Source organism: Rhinoraja longicauda, chromosome 7 (assembly GCF_053455715.1).
Source record: "Rhinoraja longicauda isolate Sanriku21f chromosome 7, sRhiLon1.1, whole genome shotgun sequence".
Taxonomy (NCBI): Eukaryota; Metazoa; Chordata; class Chondrichthyes; order Rajiformes; family Arhynchobatidae; genus Rhinoraja; species Rhinoraja longicauda.
This window is the reverse complement of record NC_135959.1, coordinates 468413-488027: the sequence shown is the minus strand read 5'-3', so window position 1 is coordinate 488027 and position 19615 is coordinate 468413. Positions and strand designations below refer to the sequence as shown.

At 47.6% G+C, this 19615-nt stretch overlaps 1 protein-coding gene across 1 annotated transcript in view; it reads left to right on the top strand.

Moving 5' to 3' along the window:
• Positions 1-3121: 3121 nt before the first annotated feature.
• Positions 3122-19615, top strand: part of LOC144595009 (F-box/WD repeat-containing protein 7-like) — a 119711-nt gene continuing 103217 nt past the window's right edge. Inside the window, exons 1-2 of the mRNA XM_078401925.1 lie at positions 3122-3502; positions 8772-8924. Coding sequence (XP_078258051.1) covers positions 3392-3502; positions 8772-8924 — 264 coding nt within the window. The 5' untranslated portion in view covers positions 3122-3391. The remainder of the gene's footprint in view (positions 3503-8771; positions 8925-19615) is intronic.

Here is a 19615-nt window from a genome sequence, read left to right as displayed (position 1 = left end):
TGATGGGCCCCACTCTTTCCCTCGTTATCCTCTTACCCTTGATATACTTATAGAACACTTTGGGATTTTCTTTTATTTTGCCCGCTAGTGCTATCTCATGGCCCCTTTTTGCTCTCCTAATTTCTTTTTTAAGAACCGCCCTACACCTTCTGTATTCCTCTAATGATGTCTGTGCCTTAAGTTCTTTATGCCTTCCAAAAGCCCCCCTTTTTTTTCGAATCAATCATACTATATCGTTCGACATCCAAGGTTCTTTGGACTTGTTTGTCCCACCCTTAAACTTTAGGGGAACATGCTTCCTCTGTACTTTTTCAATTATTCCTTTGAATGACTCCCACTGTTCTGATGCGGTCCTCCCCACGAGAAGCTGATCCCAGTCCACCAGGGCCAACTTCTGCCTTATCAGATTAGAAATTTTCCTCTTTCCTCTGGTCCCTCTTTATCCTTTTCCATTACCACCTTAAATATCACTGAATTGTGATCACTGTCACCAAAATGCTCTGCCACTGACACTTCAGCCACCTGTCCAGCCTCATTTCCCAAGATTAAGTCCAATACCGCTGCTCTCTGTCTCTCCTGAAGATTCTATATCCTGGAATATTGAGCTGCCAGTCCTGCCCTTCCTTCAACCAGGTTTCCGTAATGGCAACAATGTCGTACTCCCATGTGTTCAGTAACACCTTCAATTCATCCCCCTTGCTTCCAATACTCCTTGCATTAAAATAAATGCCGTTCAGACTTGCCCTACCCCATTGTGCTGGGGCATTCTTGTTCTGCCTCCCAATCTGACCAGTTTTTTCCTCTATATTTTCCTTCTCCTCACCCCCTATACTAGCTCCATGCTGTATCCCAACCCCCTGTCTTGTAATTAGTTAAATTCCATCCGCCATTGCTTTGCCCACTTTCTCATTTTATTCAGATTCTGCTGCATCCTTCTTCACTCAATTTTTTTTTGAGGGTTATGGACCAAGCGCAGGCAGGTGCGATTAGTGCAGATGGGGCATGTTGGCTGGTGTGGGCGAGTTACATAGAAAATAGGTGCAGGAGGAGGCCATTCGACCCATTGAGCCAGAACGCCATTCATTGTGATCATGGCTGATCATCCACAATCAGTAATCTGTGCCCAACGTCTCCCATATCCCTTGATTCCACTAGCCCCCAAAGCTCTAGTTAATTCTCTCTTAAATTCATCCAGTGATTTGGCCTCCACTGCCCTCTGTGGCAGAGAATTCCACAAATTGACAACTCTCTGGGTATAAAAGTTCCTTCTCAGTTGGGCTGAAGGGCATGTTTCCACATTGTATCACTCTATGACTATGGCTCTATGACAGGCTAGATGCAGAAAAATTGTTCCCGATGTTGGGGGAGTCCAGAACCAGGGGTCACAGTTTAAGAATAAGTGGGAGGCCATTTACAACTGAGATGAGGAAAAACCTCTTCACCCGGAGTTGTGAATCTGTGGGATTCTCTGCCACAGAAGGCAGTGGAGGCCAATTCACTGGACGTTTTCAAGAGTTAAATTTAGCTCTTAGGGCTATATAATATAAGAAAATAACTGCAGATGCTGATACAAATCGAAGGTATTTATTCACAAAATGCTGGAGTAACTCAGCAGGTCAGGCAGCATCTCGGGAGAGAAGGAATGGGTGACATTTCGGGTCAAGACCCCTCTTCAGACTGAAGCTCTTAGGGCTAACGCAATCAAGAGATATGGCGAGAAAGCAGGAGTGGGGTACTTATTTTGGATGATCATATTGAACGGTGGTGCTGGCTCGAAGGGCAAATGCTGCACCTATTTTCTATGTTTAGTTTAGAGATAAAGCACGGAAACAAGCTCTTCGGCCCACCGAATCCGTGCTGACCAGTGATCCCTGCATATTAACACTATCTCACACACGCGCGGAACAATTACACCAAGCCATTTAGCCCACAGGGCCACATTTGAAGTATTGCGGGCAGTTCTGGTTGCTCCGCTACAAGAAGTCAAAAGTTTTGTTGCTCCGCTACAAAAACGTTTTCAGTCAGAGTTGTGAATCTGTGGAATTCTCTGCCTCAGAAGGCAGTGGAGGCCAATTCTCTGAATGCATTCAAGATAGAGCTAGATAGAGCTCTTAAGGATTGCGGAGTCATGGGGTATGGGGAGAAGGCAGGAACGCGGTACTGATTGAGAGTGATCAGCCATGATCACATTGAATGGTGGTGCTGGCTCAAAGGGCCAAATGGCCTCCTCCTGCACCTATTGTCTATTGTCCATAACCTGTCCTATCCATGTACCTGTCCAAATGTATCTTAAATGTTGGGATAGTCCCAGCCTCAACTACCTCCTCTGGCAGCTTGTTCCATGCACCTACCACCCTCTGTGTGAAAAAGTTACCCCTCGGATTCCTATTAAATCTTTTCCCCTTCACCTTGAACCTACTATGTCCACCAAAGAAAGTGATGCTGAAGACTAGACTGCCCCCTTTCGGCCTCTCTCGCTCTCTCCTCCCCAACGTCTCCCCATGGTAGGCCCTATCCCTCGGCCTCTAGTTTCCACTCTCCCCGCGGCTTGGCCCCTCATCATTATGACCCTATCCCGCAGCTTGGCATCCATTTCCCCGTGCGTGGCCCTCTCCAGCGCCACAACGCAGCGCAGCCCCCACCAGCCCGGCCGCTCCCCGCTCACTGGGAGACTGCGCTGAGGCACCGATGAACAAAAACCCCCAGCAAACTCCGTCACGTGACGGCTCCACCCACCGTGTGGGCGGGACGTCAAGCGACCAATCCAGAGCGGGAACACTGAACAGTCCGCTGGTGGCCAATCGGGAGCAGTATCCCGGCGTGACTGACGTCGGTGCCAGCCACTCACCATGAGGCGGCTGCGCCGAGTGACATCCCGGACATCCAATAGAAAGTGCGGTTAATGGCCTCGAGGGCGTTGATCGCATCGCCGTGCCTGTAGGCGGGTCTGCATGTCAACCAATCGGCATAGAGAGAGCCGTGTGAGAGACGGCTTAGTCGACCAATGACAGCGTGTGTTGTGATGATCGGTGGCGGGCTGGACCAATGGCGGTGCGAGGGGCGGTGCATCCGCCTGGCGCCGACCGGAAGGGGCGGCCTCCCGTTTGTTTTCCTGCCGGTTTCAGCCGCGGCCTCTCCTCACGAAAGTCCGTGTCCGTCTCCGAGCCCGGGGACGTCGGCCTTGGCCTGGCCTGGGCTCACCGCCGCCCCTCACCTCACCCGGCCTCGCCGCTCAGTCACCGCCGCCGCTCCTCCGGCCCCGATAACCCGCTCCAGTCCTCGCCCGTCGTCCCGCTCCACACCACCCTCCCCAGGCAGCGGCCCTCATCGCCGTCCAGGCCCCGCCGGCGGAGCGGGAGGCGGAGGCGGAGGCGCCGCCGCCCGCGCCAACATGGAGTCGCCCGAGAAGGTGGACGTGAACCGGGCGAGCGCCGAGGAGTTGGCCATCGCGCTGTTCGGCATCGGCAGGAAGCGAGCGAGAGCCATCGTGAGGCGGAGAGAGGTGCGTGGGGGAGGGGGGGGAATGGCGGCGTGGCCGGGGGCAGGGATCGTGGTGGGGGGGGTAATGAGGGATCGGAGTGGGAGCAGGCGGCGGGACGGGACGGGGGGGGTGATGTGGGTGGAAACAGGGAGTGGGGCCTGGGGTGGGGGGGGGGCTGGGGGTCAATGGAGGGGGTGGTAGTGACTGGGGTTTGGGTTGGGAAGAGTGGGGGGAGGGGAGAGAAGGAGAGCCGGCGGCGGGGCGAAGGTGTTTGTGTGGGAATGAGGGAGGGTGGTTTGGGGTGGATGTTGGGGGCTGGGGGGGGGGGGGTTGGTGAGAGGCGGCAGATGGATGGGGCCGGAGGGAGTGGGGGGGGCGGGGTGATATGGAAGGGGCTAGAGGGAGAAGGGCTGAGGTTAGTAAAGGGGGTGGAGGGAGGAGTGTAGAGCATACGGTTGTTGAGAGTGGTGGGAGGGAATGGGAGTTGGAGGGTCTGGGGTCCAGCAACTGGTTAAGATGTGGGGAAGAGTAGACGTGAGGGGGGTGTCCACGGGAGTTAGTGGGAGGGCTGTTGGATCAGTGAGGGAGGGGGGGTCACTGGTGAGAGGTGGGAGACCACGGGGATAAGATGCCCAGGGTGGGGGAACTCGCAGTTCAGTCAGTTGAGTTCATTGTCATGAGCATAAGTCCGGTGAGACACGGGTACGATGAAAGTCTTGCTCACAGCATTACAGGCACATGAACTTGGGCAAACATAAAAAAGAAAACGTACATTTGTTATATGTGAAAGTGTATCCAAGAGAGGTTCTTGAAACAGTATGTGGATAGTCCAATCTGAGAAGGGAGCATGGTGGACTTTGTGTTGGGAAATGAGCCTGGCTGGTAGAGCAGCAGACCATTTTGTGGATGGCGATCACAACTCCATATGTTTAATGCCTGGAGCTTGTGGGAAAAGTACTAAATTGGAGTAAGGCAAATTACAATGTTATTAGGCAAGAATTTCAGGGGAGTGCGCTGAAAACAATTGTTAGCGGGTAAGTCCACAAGTCCACGTGAGAGTCGTTTAAAGGCCAGTTGATGAAAGTTCAAGGTTGGCATGTTCCTGTAGGAAGAGATAAGGATGGCAAAGTAAGGGGACCTTGGATGACAAAATAAGTTGTAACTGGTCAAAAAGTAAAAGGAAACACATGCAAGGTTTAAGAGGATGGAGTCAGACAGGGTCTTGGCTGGGTAAATAAAAATTGTCCCTAGTGGGTGTAGGATAGTGTTAATGTACGGGGATCGTTGGGCGGCACGGACTTGGAGGGCTGAAAAGGCCTGTTTCCGGCTGTATATATATGATGATGATGATGATATGAAGCAAAGAGGAAAGAACTCAAACGAGCAATTAGAAGGATGAAAAGGGGCCAAAAATGGCTTTGGCAAAGGACACAAAATGCTGGAGAAACTCAGCGGGTCAGGCAGCATCTCTGAAGAAAAGGAATAGGTGGCGTTTTGAGGCAGAGACCCCTCTTCAGACTGAGAATCGGGGGATAGGGAAACTGTAAAGAACACAACAAATCCAGTAACGATGATCAAGGAAAGGTAGAGAGCACACTGGTCCATTGTTGGCTGTGGCAAAGCTGATAAGGAGCAGAAACTAGTACAACGACTAGGGTGGAGGAGGAACGGTGAGAGAGGGGATTCAAGACTTACTTGAAGTTAGAGAAATTAATTTTAGTACTGCTGGGTTGCAAGCTGCCCAAGCAAAATATGAGGCGCTGTTTCTCCAATTTGCATTTGGCCTCACTCTGACAGTGGAGGAGGCCCAAGACAGAAAGGTCGGTGTGGGAAGGGGAGTTAGTGTTTAGCAACCAGGAGATCGTTCTTCCAATTGTGTGTGATCTCCTGGCTTTCTCTTTTCAAAGTCGTTGATTAGTTCCTTGGGCTTATTAACGGTAAGTGAGAGTTAGTTATTGTGGCACAACTTCACCAGGCTTTCTGTCATACTCTTGTGCGCTGGCTCATCCACCTGGCAGCATCAGCCACAGTGATGTCAATGGCAAATATATAGTTAGTCCCATAGTCATGGGTGTAAAGAGAACAGAGCAGGGGGTAAGCATGGAGCCTTGTGAGACACTTGTGTCAATCGTCAATGAGGCGGGGATATCGCTGATTTAGATCTGCCGATGAGGAAGTCAAGGATCCAGTTACAAAGGGAGGGGCAGGAGCCCAGGTTTTGTTGATGAGTTGGAGGGGATTTTGTTGCAGCTAACGAAGGTGGCAGGGACTTGGTGTGGATCTGGGTCACCATGGAATAACTGCTGAGAAGGCGTGTCTCTGGACTGCAGTGGGGATAGGACGGGTTGTGTGGTACTGCATGCATTGAGGCTTTGGGTCAGGCTCCAATTGCCTGGTGCATGTGTAAAGATCAGCTGGTTGATGGTCCATTGTCTTTGCTGTTGACTCTTTGATGTGGGAAATTGAGTCAGTTTACCTATTTGGAGAGGTGACAGGGCTGTCTTGTATCTCACTGCTCCTGATCTGGGTTCCAATTGAATCTCGTCTTCCGGATTTTGATGGGTGAAATGAATGTTTTGTATGATGGGGATAGGGCAGTGGCCTTTGTTTACATGAAGTTCAGTGAAGCAGTCAACAAATGTCCCTCGTGACAAGCTGGTCAACAAGATTTAAGTCACATGCGATACATGGTGAGTTGGTAAATTGGGATCCAAAATTGACTTGGTCAGAGAAGACAGAGGTAGAGGTGTCTGATTACTCTGATTGTGACCATCATGTTTCTTGGGGTATGGTGCTGGAATCTGAACTTTGCAATACGTGATGATTTGGACAAAAGTGTAGATGGTCTAATTTGTAAGTTTGCAGATGATCTGAAACTTGTTGCCATTGTGGATAGTGAGGAAGGTGGTCAAAAGATGATGCAGAATCGGGATTGTTTGCAAATTTGGATGGAGACATGGCAGGTGGCGTTTAACATGAGCAAATGTGTTGCATTTTGGATGGTGCAAATGCAAGTACACGATGTACAATAAACAGCAGACCCTTTGTAGCATTGATGTACAGAGGGTTCTTGGGGTGAAAGTCCTTCGCTCCATGAAAGTGACACACGGAGGAAAGGGCGTTAGGAAGGCGTATGACATGCTTGCCTTCAATGATGGAACATTGCCTATGAAAGCTGGGATGCAATTTTGTTACTGAATAAAACTTGGGCCCCATTTGGAGCATCGTGTGCAATTCTCATCACCACACCTAAGGATGTGGAATGCTTGGAGAGGGTGCTTAAGAGTTTCAACCCAATGTTGCCTGAATTGGAGTGTAGTGGCTCAGCGGGTCAGGCAGCATCTGTGGAGAACATGGATAGGTGACGTCTCAGATCGTGGACCTTCAGATTGATTGTAGCGGGAGAAAGAACGCTTGAAGAGGGGAGGGATAGGGCAAAGGTTGGCAGATGGTTGGACAAAGGGCAGAGATGAAAAAACAAAAGGTGTGAGATAAAAGGATCGAAGAGTTGCGAATTGTGATGCTAGAGGAAGAAATGCAGGTGGGGGGGGGGTCATGAATGGGAAAGGGAGGGGTATATGGCAGAAGGGAGAGAGAGTTATGAATGGGAAAGGGAGAGGTATATGGCAGAGGGGGAGAGGATTATGAATGGGAAAGGGAGAGGTATATGGCAGAAGGGGGAGAGGGTCATGAATGGGAAAGGGAGGGGATATGGGAGAAGGGAGAGATGGTTATGAATGGGAAAGGGAGAGGTATATGGCAGAAGGGGGAGAGGGTCATGTAGTAGTTACCTAAAATTGGAGAATTCAGTCTTCATGCCATTGGGTTGTAAGCTGCCCGCGCAGAGTATGAAGTGTTGTTTTTCCAGTTGGCAACCCAGGAGGCCGAGAAGGCAACCCAGGATAAAACGGTCAGTGTGGGAATGAAGAAAGGAGTTAATATTGTTAGCAATCGGGAGATCCAGCAGGCCCTGGCGGACCAGGCGCAAGTGTTTGATTAAATGGTTGATCTTGCTGATTGATGCAAGGAGGCCACATCGAGAACACCAGATGCAATAGAGGAGGATGTGCAGGTGAACCTCGATCTCATCCAGAACGACTGCCCGGGTCCCTGGATAGCGAGAGTAGGTATAGGGACAATCATTCCATTTCCTGTGGTTGCAGTGGAAAGTGCCTGGGGAGGAAGTGGTGTGGGTGGGAAGGGCTGAGTGAGCCGAGGAGTTGTGGAGGGAACGGTCTCTGCGGAAGTTGGAAAGGGATGGGAGATGTGACACACTTGTGGTGGGATCACGTTGGAGGTGACGGAAACCTCATAATGTTACAAGGATAGGTTGGATATTATTGGATTGTTTTCTCTGGAATGTTGGAGGCAAATGGAGAGATATGTAAAAAATAATGAGAGGAACAGACAGGGTAGATTGTCAGAACCTTTTTCCCAGGACAGAAATTTCAAAGGCTAGGGGGCATAGTTTTAAGATGAGAGGAGAAAGACTTTAAAGTAGTGTTGCAAGGCTTTTGTTTTGAGCGGTTGCCACACGGAGCACTGCCAGGGAAGGTGGTGGAAATATATAGCGAGCATATGTTAGACAGGTGATCAGCCAGAGAATGGGGCGATTGAAAGCATGTGCAGGCAGATTGGATAATTGGCATGGTCGACACAGACATTGTTGGCTGATGTGCTGTGGAGATTCACCCAGCTGACTCCTGGGATGGTGGGGCTGCTGAATGAGTGTGGGTTTGTGTTCGCTAGAGTTGAGTGAAACAAGTCTAGCTGAAACCTACAAAACTGCCAAGGTTGGACAGACTGGATGTGAGGAGGATGCTTCCCCTGCCTAAGGCAGAACGAGGTGTCAAGGATTTGGGTACAATCGAGATTTTGGACTGAGATAAGATGTTTCTTCACTCGGTTAACCGGTGGGATTGTGTTGCCACAGAGGGGCAGTGGAGGCCATGTAGCTGATCATAGTTTTAATGAGTGAGATGCATGGCTTTTTAATGCTTTATGGGGATGGCGTAGTGAGCAGAGATCGTGATCGTGTTGAATGGCAGAGCAAGCTTGAAGGGACAGGTGACCCCATGCTTCCTGTTTTCTCAAGTTCCATTCTAAACTCATTGGCATTTTTAAAAACTTTTTTACTGCAGTCGAGGGAAATGAGTGAACAAATCTGTTGCGTCAGAAATATCGAGGTTGAAAACAGTGTCACTGACTTGCTTTGTTTTCTTTAACTTTTACCCTCCCTCCCCAATTCTCCACCTGCCCTACATTCCATCCATCCCATAAAAAACACCAGGAATTAAAAGGTTTCTCTTCGTTGGATGATCTTCTGGACATCAAAGGCATCACGTGCCAATTCCTGGAAAGGAATGGGAACCTGCTATTCTGCCAAAAGAATAAAGTGAGCACGGAGAAGAGTATGGAAGGCCTGTCGAGCAGCTCCAGCAGTGTAAGTCAGCGCCTGCAGCTGAGAGAGGGCGTTGTGGGGGATGATTGGCCCAAGGTGTGTCGGGTGGAGCTATTGTACAGCCGATGTTGTTCAGCGCGGTCTTGGTGGGCTGACGGCCCTGTTTCACTAAACTAAACTAGAGGCTAAGGTTTCCCTGCTTGCTCTGGTGGCTGCAGGACTGTAAATAGGGGAAAGCAGATAATGTGAACTGATGCCTTGCATGTGAATGTGATGCTAACTGCGGGCTAGGAGTGCGGTGTAAACTTGCTTCCAGTTTTGCGCCATAATCTCCTGTTACCAATTTTTAAGATGTAAGCTAGCAGCAGTTATTATTAACATCTTGGGTGTTTGTTAAAATAACCATTTCAGATATCCTCAAGGCTAAAATTAGCAACACCGTACTGAAAAATCTGATGTGCCTCACTCTTCCATCTGTATTTTTTCCCGATCTCTGCTGCCCCAGCTTTGGTTTCTGATCATGTCTGGTTTAGTTTTATTGTTCAGTGATAGATCTGCAGTTCTGGACTGTCCTCCATTATTTTCACATCATCACCAAGATGGTCTTTAAAGGCTATTTGGCTTTCTCACCACCTTGTGTAATCTCTCCTTACTTGGCTTGGTGTTGGTTTTGTTTGGGCTGGTTGAGTTATCGTGTTTTTGCAAGTGGGCAGCTTGGGGTAGGTCGTCAATCGTGAGGGAGCAGTCCTGTTCGTGCTGCCTATGTCTGTCTGTGTGCCCATTGCTATTGAGGCAGTGCAGCGTAGGTTCACCAGGTTAATCCCCAGGACGGCGGGACTGCCATATGAGGAAAGATTGGAAAGACTGGGCTTGTATTCACTGGAATTTAGGATGAGAGGGGATCTTGTAGAAACATACAATAATTATAAAAGGACTGGACAAGCTAGATACAGAAAAAAATGTTATGTTGGGGGAGTCCAGAACCAGGGGACACAGTCTAAGAAAGAGGGGGGGGGGGGATTTAAAACTGAGAAAAAAACTTTTTCACCCAGAGAGTTGTGAATTTGTGGAATTCTCTGCCATAGAGGGCAGTGGAGGCCAATTCACTGGATGAATTTAAAAGAGAGTTAGATAGAGGTCTAGGGGCTAGTGGAATCAAGGGATATGGGGAGAAGGCAGGCACGGGTTACTGATTGTGGATGATCAGCCATGATCACAATGAATGGCGTTGCTGGCTCGAAGGGCCAAATGGCCTCCTCCTGCACCTATTTTCTATGCTTCTATGCATGGCTCCATTCCACCACCCGGAATAGCTGCACTTTGAAAATAAGGATGTGGAAACTTCAGGTCACGTTTGATATCAGTGCACAAACTCTGTACTGGAGCTTCCTGTTAATGATGTCTGAACTGTGCTCTGAATTATTTGCTTCACAAAGAGAGAATTATTTATTTTGACCTGCCAAAGCTGGGGGATCTCCAAATTGGTTTTCAGATACTGAGGTTTTTATTGCAAGTGTGGTCTGTGGTGTAATATAGGAAGCACAACAGGACCGGTCAGTTTGCACACACGGTCTTAAATGAAAGGTGTTCCGACAAAGCCGTCGTTTGTCCAATCCCTCCACCAATGCTGCCTGACATCTGAATTTTGCTCAAGTTTAGTTTGTTTGGGATTCCAGCATCCGGTATCTCCAAATGTCAATTGTACAATGAACAGGTAGCATTTTCACATTTGCTGAGAGATTCCTGGATGGCAGAATGGATGTATGAGGAAACAATGAGCCAGTTTGGCTTGTATTCATCAAAGTTTGGATCTACAAAATTATAGTGGTGGAGTTATTAGACATGGAAGCTGGCCCTTCGGCCCACCTCATCTCTGCTGATGAAGGAGCCTTCCTCAGCTAGTCCCATTTGCCGGCATTTAGCCCAGATCCCACTAAATCTTTCTCATCCATCCTATCAGGTTAGATGTAGGAAGTTTCTTCCTGTTGGTCAGGAAAGCAAGAACTTGGAGGTCACTGCCTAAAGATAAGGGCAAGCCATCGAAATGGGAACCTGTTATAGACAATTGGCAATAAGTGCAGGAATAGGCCATTCGGCCCTTCGAGCCAGCACCACCATTCACTGTGATCATGGCTGATCATTCACAATCAGTACCCCGTTCCTGCCTTCTCCCCATGTCTCTTGATTCCGCTATCTTTAAGAGCTCTATCTAGCTCTCTGAGTTCTCTGCCACGGAGAGCCGGGGTTAAATCGTTAATTATTTAAGCTATTGAATATGTTTCTTCAGATGAGAGATGTGTGGGGTGAGAGCTGAAACAGGACACAGGATTTGGATGATCAGCCACGATCTTACTGAATGGTGGAGCAGGCTCGAAGAGTTCGGTAGCTGACTGCTCCTATATTCTGTGATGAATTAAAACCTTTTCAGAAGGAGATGAGGTGAAATTTCTGTAGTCAGAGGGTGAATCTGTGGAATTCTTTGCCACAGATGGCTGTAGAGGCCAAGTCAGTGGATATTTTTACAGCAGTGACAGATGGCAGTCTTGATCAGTACGGGTGTCAGGAATTATGGGGAGAAGGCAGGAGAATGGGGTTAGGAGGGAGAAATAGATCATCCGTGATTGAATGGCAGAGGGGAGTTGATGGACCGAGTGGCCTAATCCTACGCTTCCTTATGACCTCTGGATATTGGAAGAAATGTAACAGGGAGGGGGGGGGGGATGGGGTTGGTGATATTAGGAAGATGGATAGAGGTGTTTATCATTTTCTTTGCAGTCCACAGCACTGCCAAGTTTGGTGAACCTACAGCTGTGGCTTGCACTCCCTTGTCCATATTGAGTACAAGAGTTGGAATGTTATGTTGGAAATATACAAATTGTGTGTAAGTGTATACTTATTGTGCAGTTTTGCTTGTGTGCTGTACGAAGAATGTTATTAACTGAGAAGGGTTCAGAAAAGATTAACAGGAAGTTTAGGAAAAAAACTGTAGATGCTGGTTTAAATCGAAGGTAGACACAAAATGCTGGAGTAACTCAGCGGGTCAGGCAGCATCTGTGGAGAGAAGGAATGGGCGGCACGGTAGCGCAGCGGTAGAGTTGCTGCTTTACAGCGAATGCAGCGCCGGAGTCTCAGGTTCGATCCTGACTACGGGTACTGCACTGTAAGGAGTTTGTACGTTCTCCCCGTGACCTGCGTGGGTTTTCTCCGAGATCTTCGGTTTCCTCCCACACTCCAAAGACATACAGGTATGTAGGTTAATTGGCTGGGTAAATGTAAAAAATTGTCCCTAGTGGGTGTAGGATAGTGTTAATGTACGGGGATCGCTGGGCGGCACGGACTTGGAGGGCCGAAAAGGCCTGTTTCCGGCTGTATAGATATGATATGATGATATGATGATATGAATGGGTGACGTTTTGGGTCAGACTGAAGAAGGGTGTCGACCCGGAACGTCACCCATTCCTTCTCTCCCGAGATGCTGCCTGACCTGCTGGGTTACTCCAGCATTTTGTGTCTACCTTTAACAGGAAGGCTGCCTGGCTTTGATGGATGACTGGAGCTTGTTCTTGAGTGAAGGAGGCAGAGGGCTAACCTTGTGGAGGTTCATCTAAAGACAGCTATGTAGAGGGTGCGAGGGGTGGCTTTTTATAACACAGGATAGTGTTATATGGAGCGAGCTGCTGGAGCAGGTGTTAGAGGCAGGCACAATAACAATGTTGAAAAACATTTGGACTGGGACATGGATAGGATGAAGGTCAAATACAGACGATGGGATTATTTTAGATGGGCTTCTTGGTTGTTGTGGAAGATTTAGGCTGCAGGGCCTGTGTCTGTGCTGTATGACTGAATCTATGGCCTGAAACCATGGTCTTCATCGTCTATGGAGAGCTAACATCTGGGAGGAGAACCATCGGCCGCCCCCAGCTACGTTACAAGGATGTCTGCAAGAGTGATTTGAAGGCGCTCGACATCGATGTGGAGTCGTGGGAGAGCCTTGCAGCTGACCGCACGAGGTGGAGAGGTACCCTGAACCAACTTCTCAAAACGGGGGAAGAGAAACTGATGAACGCAGCGGCAGACAAGCGGGCACGCAGAAAGGAGCGCAGCAACTTCAACAGACCAGAGACCACACACAAATGTGACCTTTGCCACAGAGACGGTCACTCCCGCGTTGGTCTCTTCAGCCACAAGCGACGCTGCTCTAGCCGAGGTGAGGAGCAAGCAGCCAACTAGGATGCATCACCCCATGGTCAGCCATGACCGAGGGGCCTAAGAAGAAATATAAACAAAGCACAAAACACGGCCTTGGACGTGAATCAGCCATGCTAGTTTGGGAAACTATGTTGCAATAGATTCCAATAAATACAATAGACAATAGGTGCAGGAGTAGGCCATTCGGCCCTTCGAGCCAGCACCACCATTCAATGTGATCATGGCTGATCATTCTCAATCAGTACCCCGTTCCTGCCTTCTCCCCATACCCCCTGACTCCGCTATCCTTACGAGCTCTATCTAGCTCTCTCTTGAATGCATCCAGAGAATTGGCCTCTACTGCCTTCTGAGGCAGTGAATTCCACAGATTGACAACTCTCTGGCTGAATTTTTTTTCCCTCATCGCCGTTCTAAATGGCCTACCCCTTATTCTTAAACTGTGGCCCCTGGTTCTGGGGATGCTCCTTGACTTACGATGCTTTGACTTACGATGGTGCAAAAGCGATACACGTTCCGTAGAAACCGTACTTTGAATTTTGATCTTTTCCCGGACTGGCAGACCTGTCCGCTGCTCAGACTGACAGTGCCCAGCCACAGGATCAACATTTATCCACCGCCGTGGCTGCAGCAGCGTCACTCAAATGGCCTCCTTGGCGCGTGCACCGGTCCAGTGAGGAGGCTTCTGGGAGTGTTAACTGCATTTTCGACTTCCGATATTTCCGATTTACAATGGGTTTTTCGGAACGAAACCCCATCCTAAGTTGAGGAGCAACTGTATATATTTCTTGGGATACAGAACGCTAATGGGAAAATTGATCTAGTTGGGGCTCATGAGAAATTAAAGCTGATGTTGGATCAGTTGAAAATGTTTTCCTCTGGGGCAGGGGTGTGGACAAATGATGGGTTGAACATTGGTCAGGTTTGAGTTCTGCAAGTGACCCCCCGTCTCCGCTAAAGAAAGTTATAAGGCCATGTAATAGGAGCTCAATTCGGCCCATCAAGTCTACTCCGCCATTCAATAATGGCTGATCTATCTCCCTCCTAACCCCATTCTCCTGCCTTCTCCCCATAATCCCAACACCCATACTAATCAATAATCTATCTGTGCCTTAAAAATATCCAATGACGTGGCCTCCATTGCCTTCTGTGGCAAAGAAGTCTGCAGATTCATCACCCTCTGATTAAAGAAATTCCCACTCAACTTCCTTACGGAACATCCTTTAATTCTGAGGCTATGACCTCTAGTCCTGGACTCTCCCACCAGTGAAAACATCCACTCTATCCAGGCCTTTCACTATTCGGAAAGTGAAGGCAGAAAACAAGAGCAATGTTTTGAGGAGGATGTTAACAAAAATGATGCAGCTTCCATTGGTGTGAGCAAAGGTAGAACGACGTGTAGACTGGATAAATTGTGTTGGGAGACAAGGGAATGGCTGAGAAATAAAATTATTATTTTGTCTTCTTGGAAGAAGACACTGAAACTCTCCCGGAAATAGTGGAGAATATCTGATGAAGAGTGAATAAAGAACTGAAAGGATTTCATATGCGTAAAATAGCATGGGAGAAATGAATGGGTCTGAAATTTAATAATTCCCCAGGAACTACTGAAATCAATTGGAGTTATTATAGGACGTCGCTGTCATAAGTGATAGCAGAATTAGGCCATTCAGCCCATCATCTACTCCATTCAATCATGGCTGATCTATCTCTCCCTCCTAACCCCATTCTGCTGCCTTCTCCCCATAACCCGTGATTCCCTCCAAAATCCCTTAGATTCTAGAACTTGAGAAAACACCAAGAATAACTCCTCCCCCCCTCCCCATTGACCAATGGAAAGAGATTTGTGTTTGGGTGGGTTGGCCGTTTGTGGGGGTAACTGGCATAATGCATGTGAATGTGTGTTTGGCCTTTGAGATCCAGGTTGTGGGATTTGGCATGAGAGGGTGGTGTGGTCGAAGGGTTGGGTTAAGAAGCAGGAAGCCAATGTTTCAGATGGACAGTAACTGACGGAGGCCTCGAAGTTCAATGCAAGGTTTGGGTGAGGGGGTGATGTGTAATATATCCATGTTTCCAGAGGAGAAATCCATCTAGAGGAGAGGTGGTGAGGGAGTGTAGTGTGCCATTGGATAAAACACTAAACATAAAAATAACACAGTCTCAGTGGTACAGCACGGAAATAGGCCCCTCAGGATCAAGTCATCCCTTTCCGCCAGGGTGACCCATCCGAGCAAGTCCCATTTACCTGCAGACACAAAGTGCTGGAGTAATTCAGCGGGACAGGCAGCATCTCTGGAGAGAAGGAACGGGTGACGTTTCAGGTTGACACACTTCTTCAGTCTGAAGAAGGGCCTCAACCTGAAACATCACCCATTCCTTCTCTCCAAGGATGCTGCCTGTCCCGCTGAGTTACTCCAGCATTTTATGTCTACCTTCGATTTAAACCAGCATCTGCAGTTCTTTCCTTCCCATCTGCCTGCACTTGACCCATATCTATCTAACCTTTCCTGTCATATCCATGTAACTGTCCAAATGTCTTTTAAATGTTGTTATTGTACATTCCTTAACTTCCTCCTCTGGCAACTTGTTTCATATACCCACCACCCTTTGTGTGGAAAATGTTGCCCTTAAACCTATTCCCACCAGTTCTTGATTTCCCCATACCTGAAAATGATGGAGTTACTCAGTGGGTCTGGCAGCATCTCTGGAGAGAAGGAATGGGTGATGTTTCGGGTTGAGACCCTTCTTCAGACTCTGTACCTTTATCCTATCTGTTCCGCTCATGATTTTATACACCTCATTCCATTGGCTTTCTTCACTGCCTGCTGTACCTGCATGCTTCCTTTCAGTGACTGATGCACTATGACACCCAGATCTCGTTGAACATCCCCTCTTCCTAACTTGACACCATTCAGATAATAATCTGCCTTTCTATTCTTACTTCCAAAGTGAATAACCTCACACTTATCTACATTAAACTGCATCTGCCATGTATCCGCCCACTCACACAACCTGTCCAAGTCACCCTGCAGCCTTATTGCATCTTCCTCACAATTCACACTACCCCCCAGCTTAGTATCATCTGCAAATTTGCTAATGGTACTTTTAATCCCTTCATCCAAGTCATTAATGTATAGTGTAAATAGCTGAGGTCCCAGCACCGAACCTTGCGGTACCCCACTGGTCACTGCCTGCCATTCAGAAAGGGACCCATTTATCCCCACTCTTTGCTTTCTGTCTGTCAACCAATTTTCTATCCATGTCAGTACCCTACCCCCAATACCATGTGCTCTAATTTTGCCCACTAATCTCCTATGTGGGACCTTGTCGAAGGCTTTCTGAAAGTCGAGGTACACCACATCCACTGACTCTCCCCTGTCAATTTTCCTAGTTACATCCTCAAAAAATTCCAGTAGATTTGTCAAGCATGATTTCCCCATCGTAAATCCATGCTGACTCGGAATGATCCTGTTACTGCTATCCAAATGCTCAGCAATTTCGTCTTTTATAATTGACTCCAGCATCTCCCCCACCACTGATGTCAGACTAACTGGTCTATAATTACCCGTTTTCTCTCTCTCTCCTTTCTTAAAAAGTGGGATAACATTTGCTATCCTCCAATCCACAGGAACTGATCCTGAATCTATAGAACATTGAAAAATGATCTCCAATGCTTCCACTATTTCTAGAGCCACCTCCTTAAGTACCCTGGGATGCAGACCATCAGGCCCTGGGGATTTATCAGCCTTCAGTCCCATCAGTCTACCCAAAACCATTTCCTGCCTAATGTGGATTTCCTTCAGTTCCTCCATCACCCTAGGTTCTCCGGCCCCTAGAACATTTGGGAGTTTCGGGTCGAGACCCTTCTTCAGCATCTGCAGGTTTTTTCCCTAATTAATATGGGAGGTGGATTAGACTTCCAGCACTTCTGGTAAAATAGTGAATGATGCAGGAGTGATTGAAGATGCTGATTGTGGTGCTGGTCCAGGGGTTTGCTGGTTCAACATGCCCTCAAAGAAGAATCTGAGCCAGGAACCAATGTGCAGTTAACCGGATATGCAGTTTTACAAATCCCAATGTACAGAGTGAAGAAGCACTTTTCTTTTAGAAGGGAGAGTGTGAATAGTACATTGTGACTATGGATTTTGATGACTTTACATGAACTTTGTGCTGACGTTTAACAGTGCAACACTGGTTAGCAGTCATAGGGTTTTTCACAATTGCTGTGACTGCCAGGCGTCAGCAGTGGTTACTTGTGTTTCAGATTCCAACGTTGAGGGTTTATGCAATTAACCCAAATTCTTTTTAATAGAAAATCATCACATTGGTAAATTTGGTGAATGAATACTCAGGCGAATGTAGCCTAATCAATGGTAGCATTTCTATGGTGCCTTTTAGTGTCGTGTTCCAAAGCTTTCACTCTGAAACAGACACAAAGTGAAAAGCTTGGAGAGGGTTAGAGATAAGGATGTTATCTGATTCCTGAGCACAGGGCAGAGGTGACATGGCTTCACGGTGAGGCAGGCGTTGTAAAGAGGCAAGATGCATCAGATACCAGTTGAAGAAATGTAAGCTGAGGGGCTGAGATCAAGTAGTGGAGGTGGAGGTGCGGGGTGGGGATGGAGGAGAACCATTGTGGGCACGGTGGGCACAGTGATAGAGTTGCAGTTGCATTCACCTCATAGTGAATGCAGTGCCAGAGACCAGGGTTCGATCCCAACTACGGGTGCTGTCTGTACGGAGTTTGTACGTTCTCCTCGTGACCTGCGTGGGTTTTCTCCGAGATCTTCGGTTTCCACCCACACTTCAAAGACATACAGGTTTGTAGGTTATTTGGCTTGGTAAATGTAAAAATTGTCCCTAGTGGGTATGGGATAGTGTTAGTGCGCGGGGATCGCTGGTCGGCACAGGCCTGGTGGGCCTAAAGGGCCTGTTTCCGCGCTGTATCTCTAAACTAAACCTGAGGGAGGAATACAAAATTACCAGGGATAGATAGGGTGGGGATTGGAAACGTTTCCTTAATAACAAATGTCGATAAAACTAGAGCTTTAGCAGAAGGATTAAGTGATTTTGTGGGGATTTAAGAACTTTCCCATCCAGAGGAGATTGGAATGTGTGAAGTGTATCTGAAGGGGGTGGTCAAGGCAGACATTCTCAGCTTCTAATGGAGACATGCAGTGATACAGCATGGAAACATGCTCATTGGCCCAACTTATTCAAGATGGATCTGAGTCAGCATGGATAAGTTGGGTGGAAGAGCCTGTTTCCATGCTCTCCCCTCAAAACCCGTCCGAATTTGGCGGAATGTTTCCGCTTTCTTATTTCATTTCCGTCATTCCGATTTCGCCTCGCCTTTTTCCACAAAACAGTCGGTAATTGCAATTTGTCAATTCGGCCGCTAGAGGTCGCTAGGGGTTCCGCAAGGAATCCCCCCACGCCCTGGAAGTCTCCCCGAAAACGTGGCACCTAGGCTGGGCAAGGCAGCCAATCTCGACCTCATCGGGACTTCCACGGCCGATCGGTGGGTTGAGTTTGCAACCTGTGGCCGGGGCTCTGGAACTCCAGCCCAGCTGGAGCCAGCACAACTACCCCCATAGCCGACTTCCTTGGCTGGCTGGATAAACCAGCAAAGTCCTGGAACCAAGAGTGCCAGAGAATCAGTGGTAGAACTGTAATGAGTAAATATTAAATTTAAGTGCAAGATTATATAACTATATTAATTAATTAAAGACTTGCTTAAAATATAAAACACAGCTGAAAAACCAATTACCACCTTTTTGGGCTGATTATCAATTAATGTGCGAATTTACTTCAAGTACTTCCGTATGTTTAGTCGAGTCACATATATCAACTCTTTCTTCATAACTTAGTCATACATTTTATGACCATTGTTCTTTTATTCAACACCAAGAGAATTGGGATGTGTAAGGAAAAAGCAAAATAGAAAAAACAAAACAAAACCATTTTTTCTTTGTGTTGTAAAAGGCATCTCTGTTCAATAACCTTTCTATAAATAGCAGAATATACATGATAGGCCTGACATTGTACATGTCGTCCAAGAACTGCAGATGTTTGGAAATAATAGTAGTTTTTCACACATGAATGTAGCGCAACGTGTACGCACGTTTGGTGTGCATACCTTTTTTTTGCTGAAAAGTTGCATTACGCGCCATATTATGAATTTTGATGTAAAATTCTGAATTTTTTACATCAAAATTATGAATTTGTAAAATCAAATGTTGGGAAGTTTGCATGCTTTATAACTTCATGCCTTTGCACTATCTTGTTAATCGGAACAAAACTGCACAATAATTCCAGATGAGGCCTCCACAATGCCCAGTACAATTGCACACAACCTTCCTATTTTTAGCTTCAATTTTGCAATGCGATTTGTCTCCTCAGTTACCTTCTTGGCTCCATTAGGATTTTTTGATAGGAAGAGTGGGGAGGGTTGTAAATTGAACCCAGCATGGCAATGTGCAAGATTGAGAACTACCTGATGGGTTCTAGACATGGCTGCATCGGCC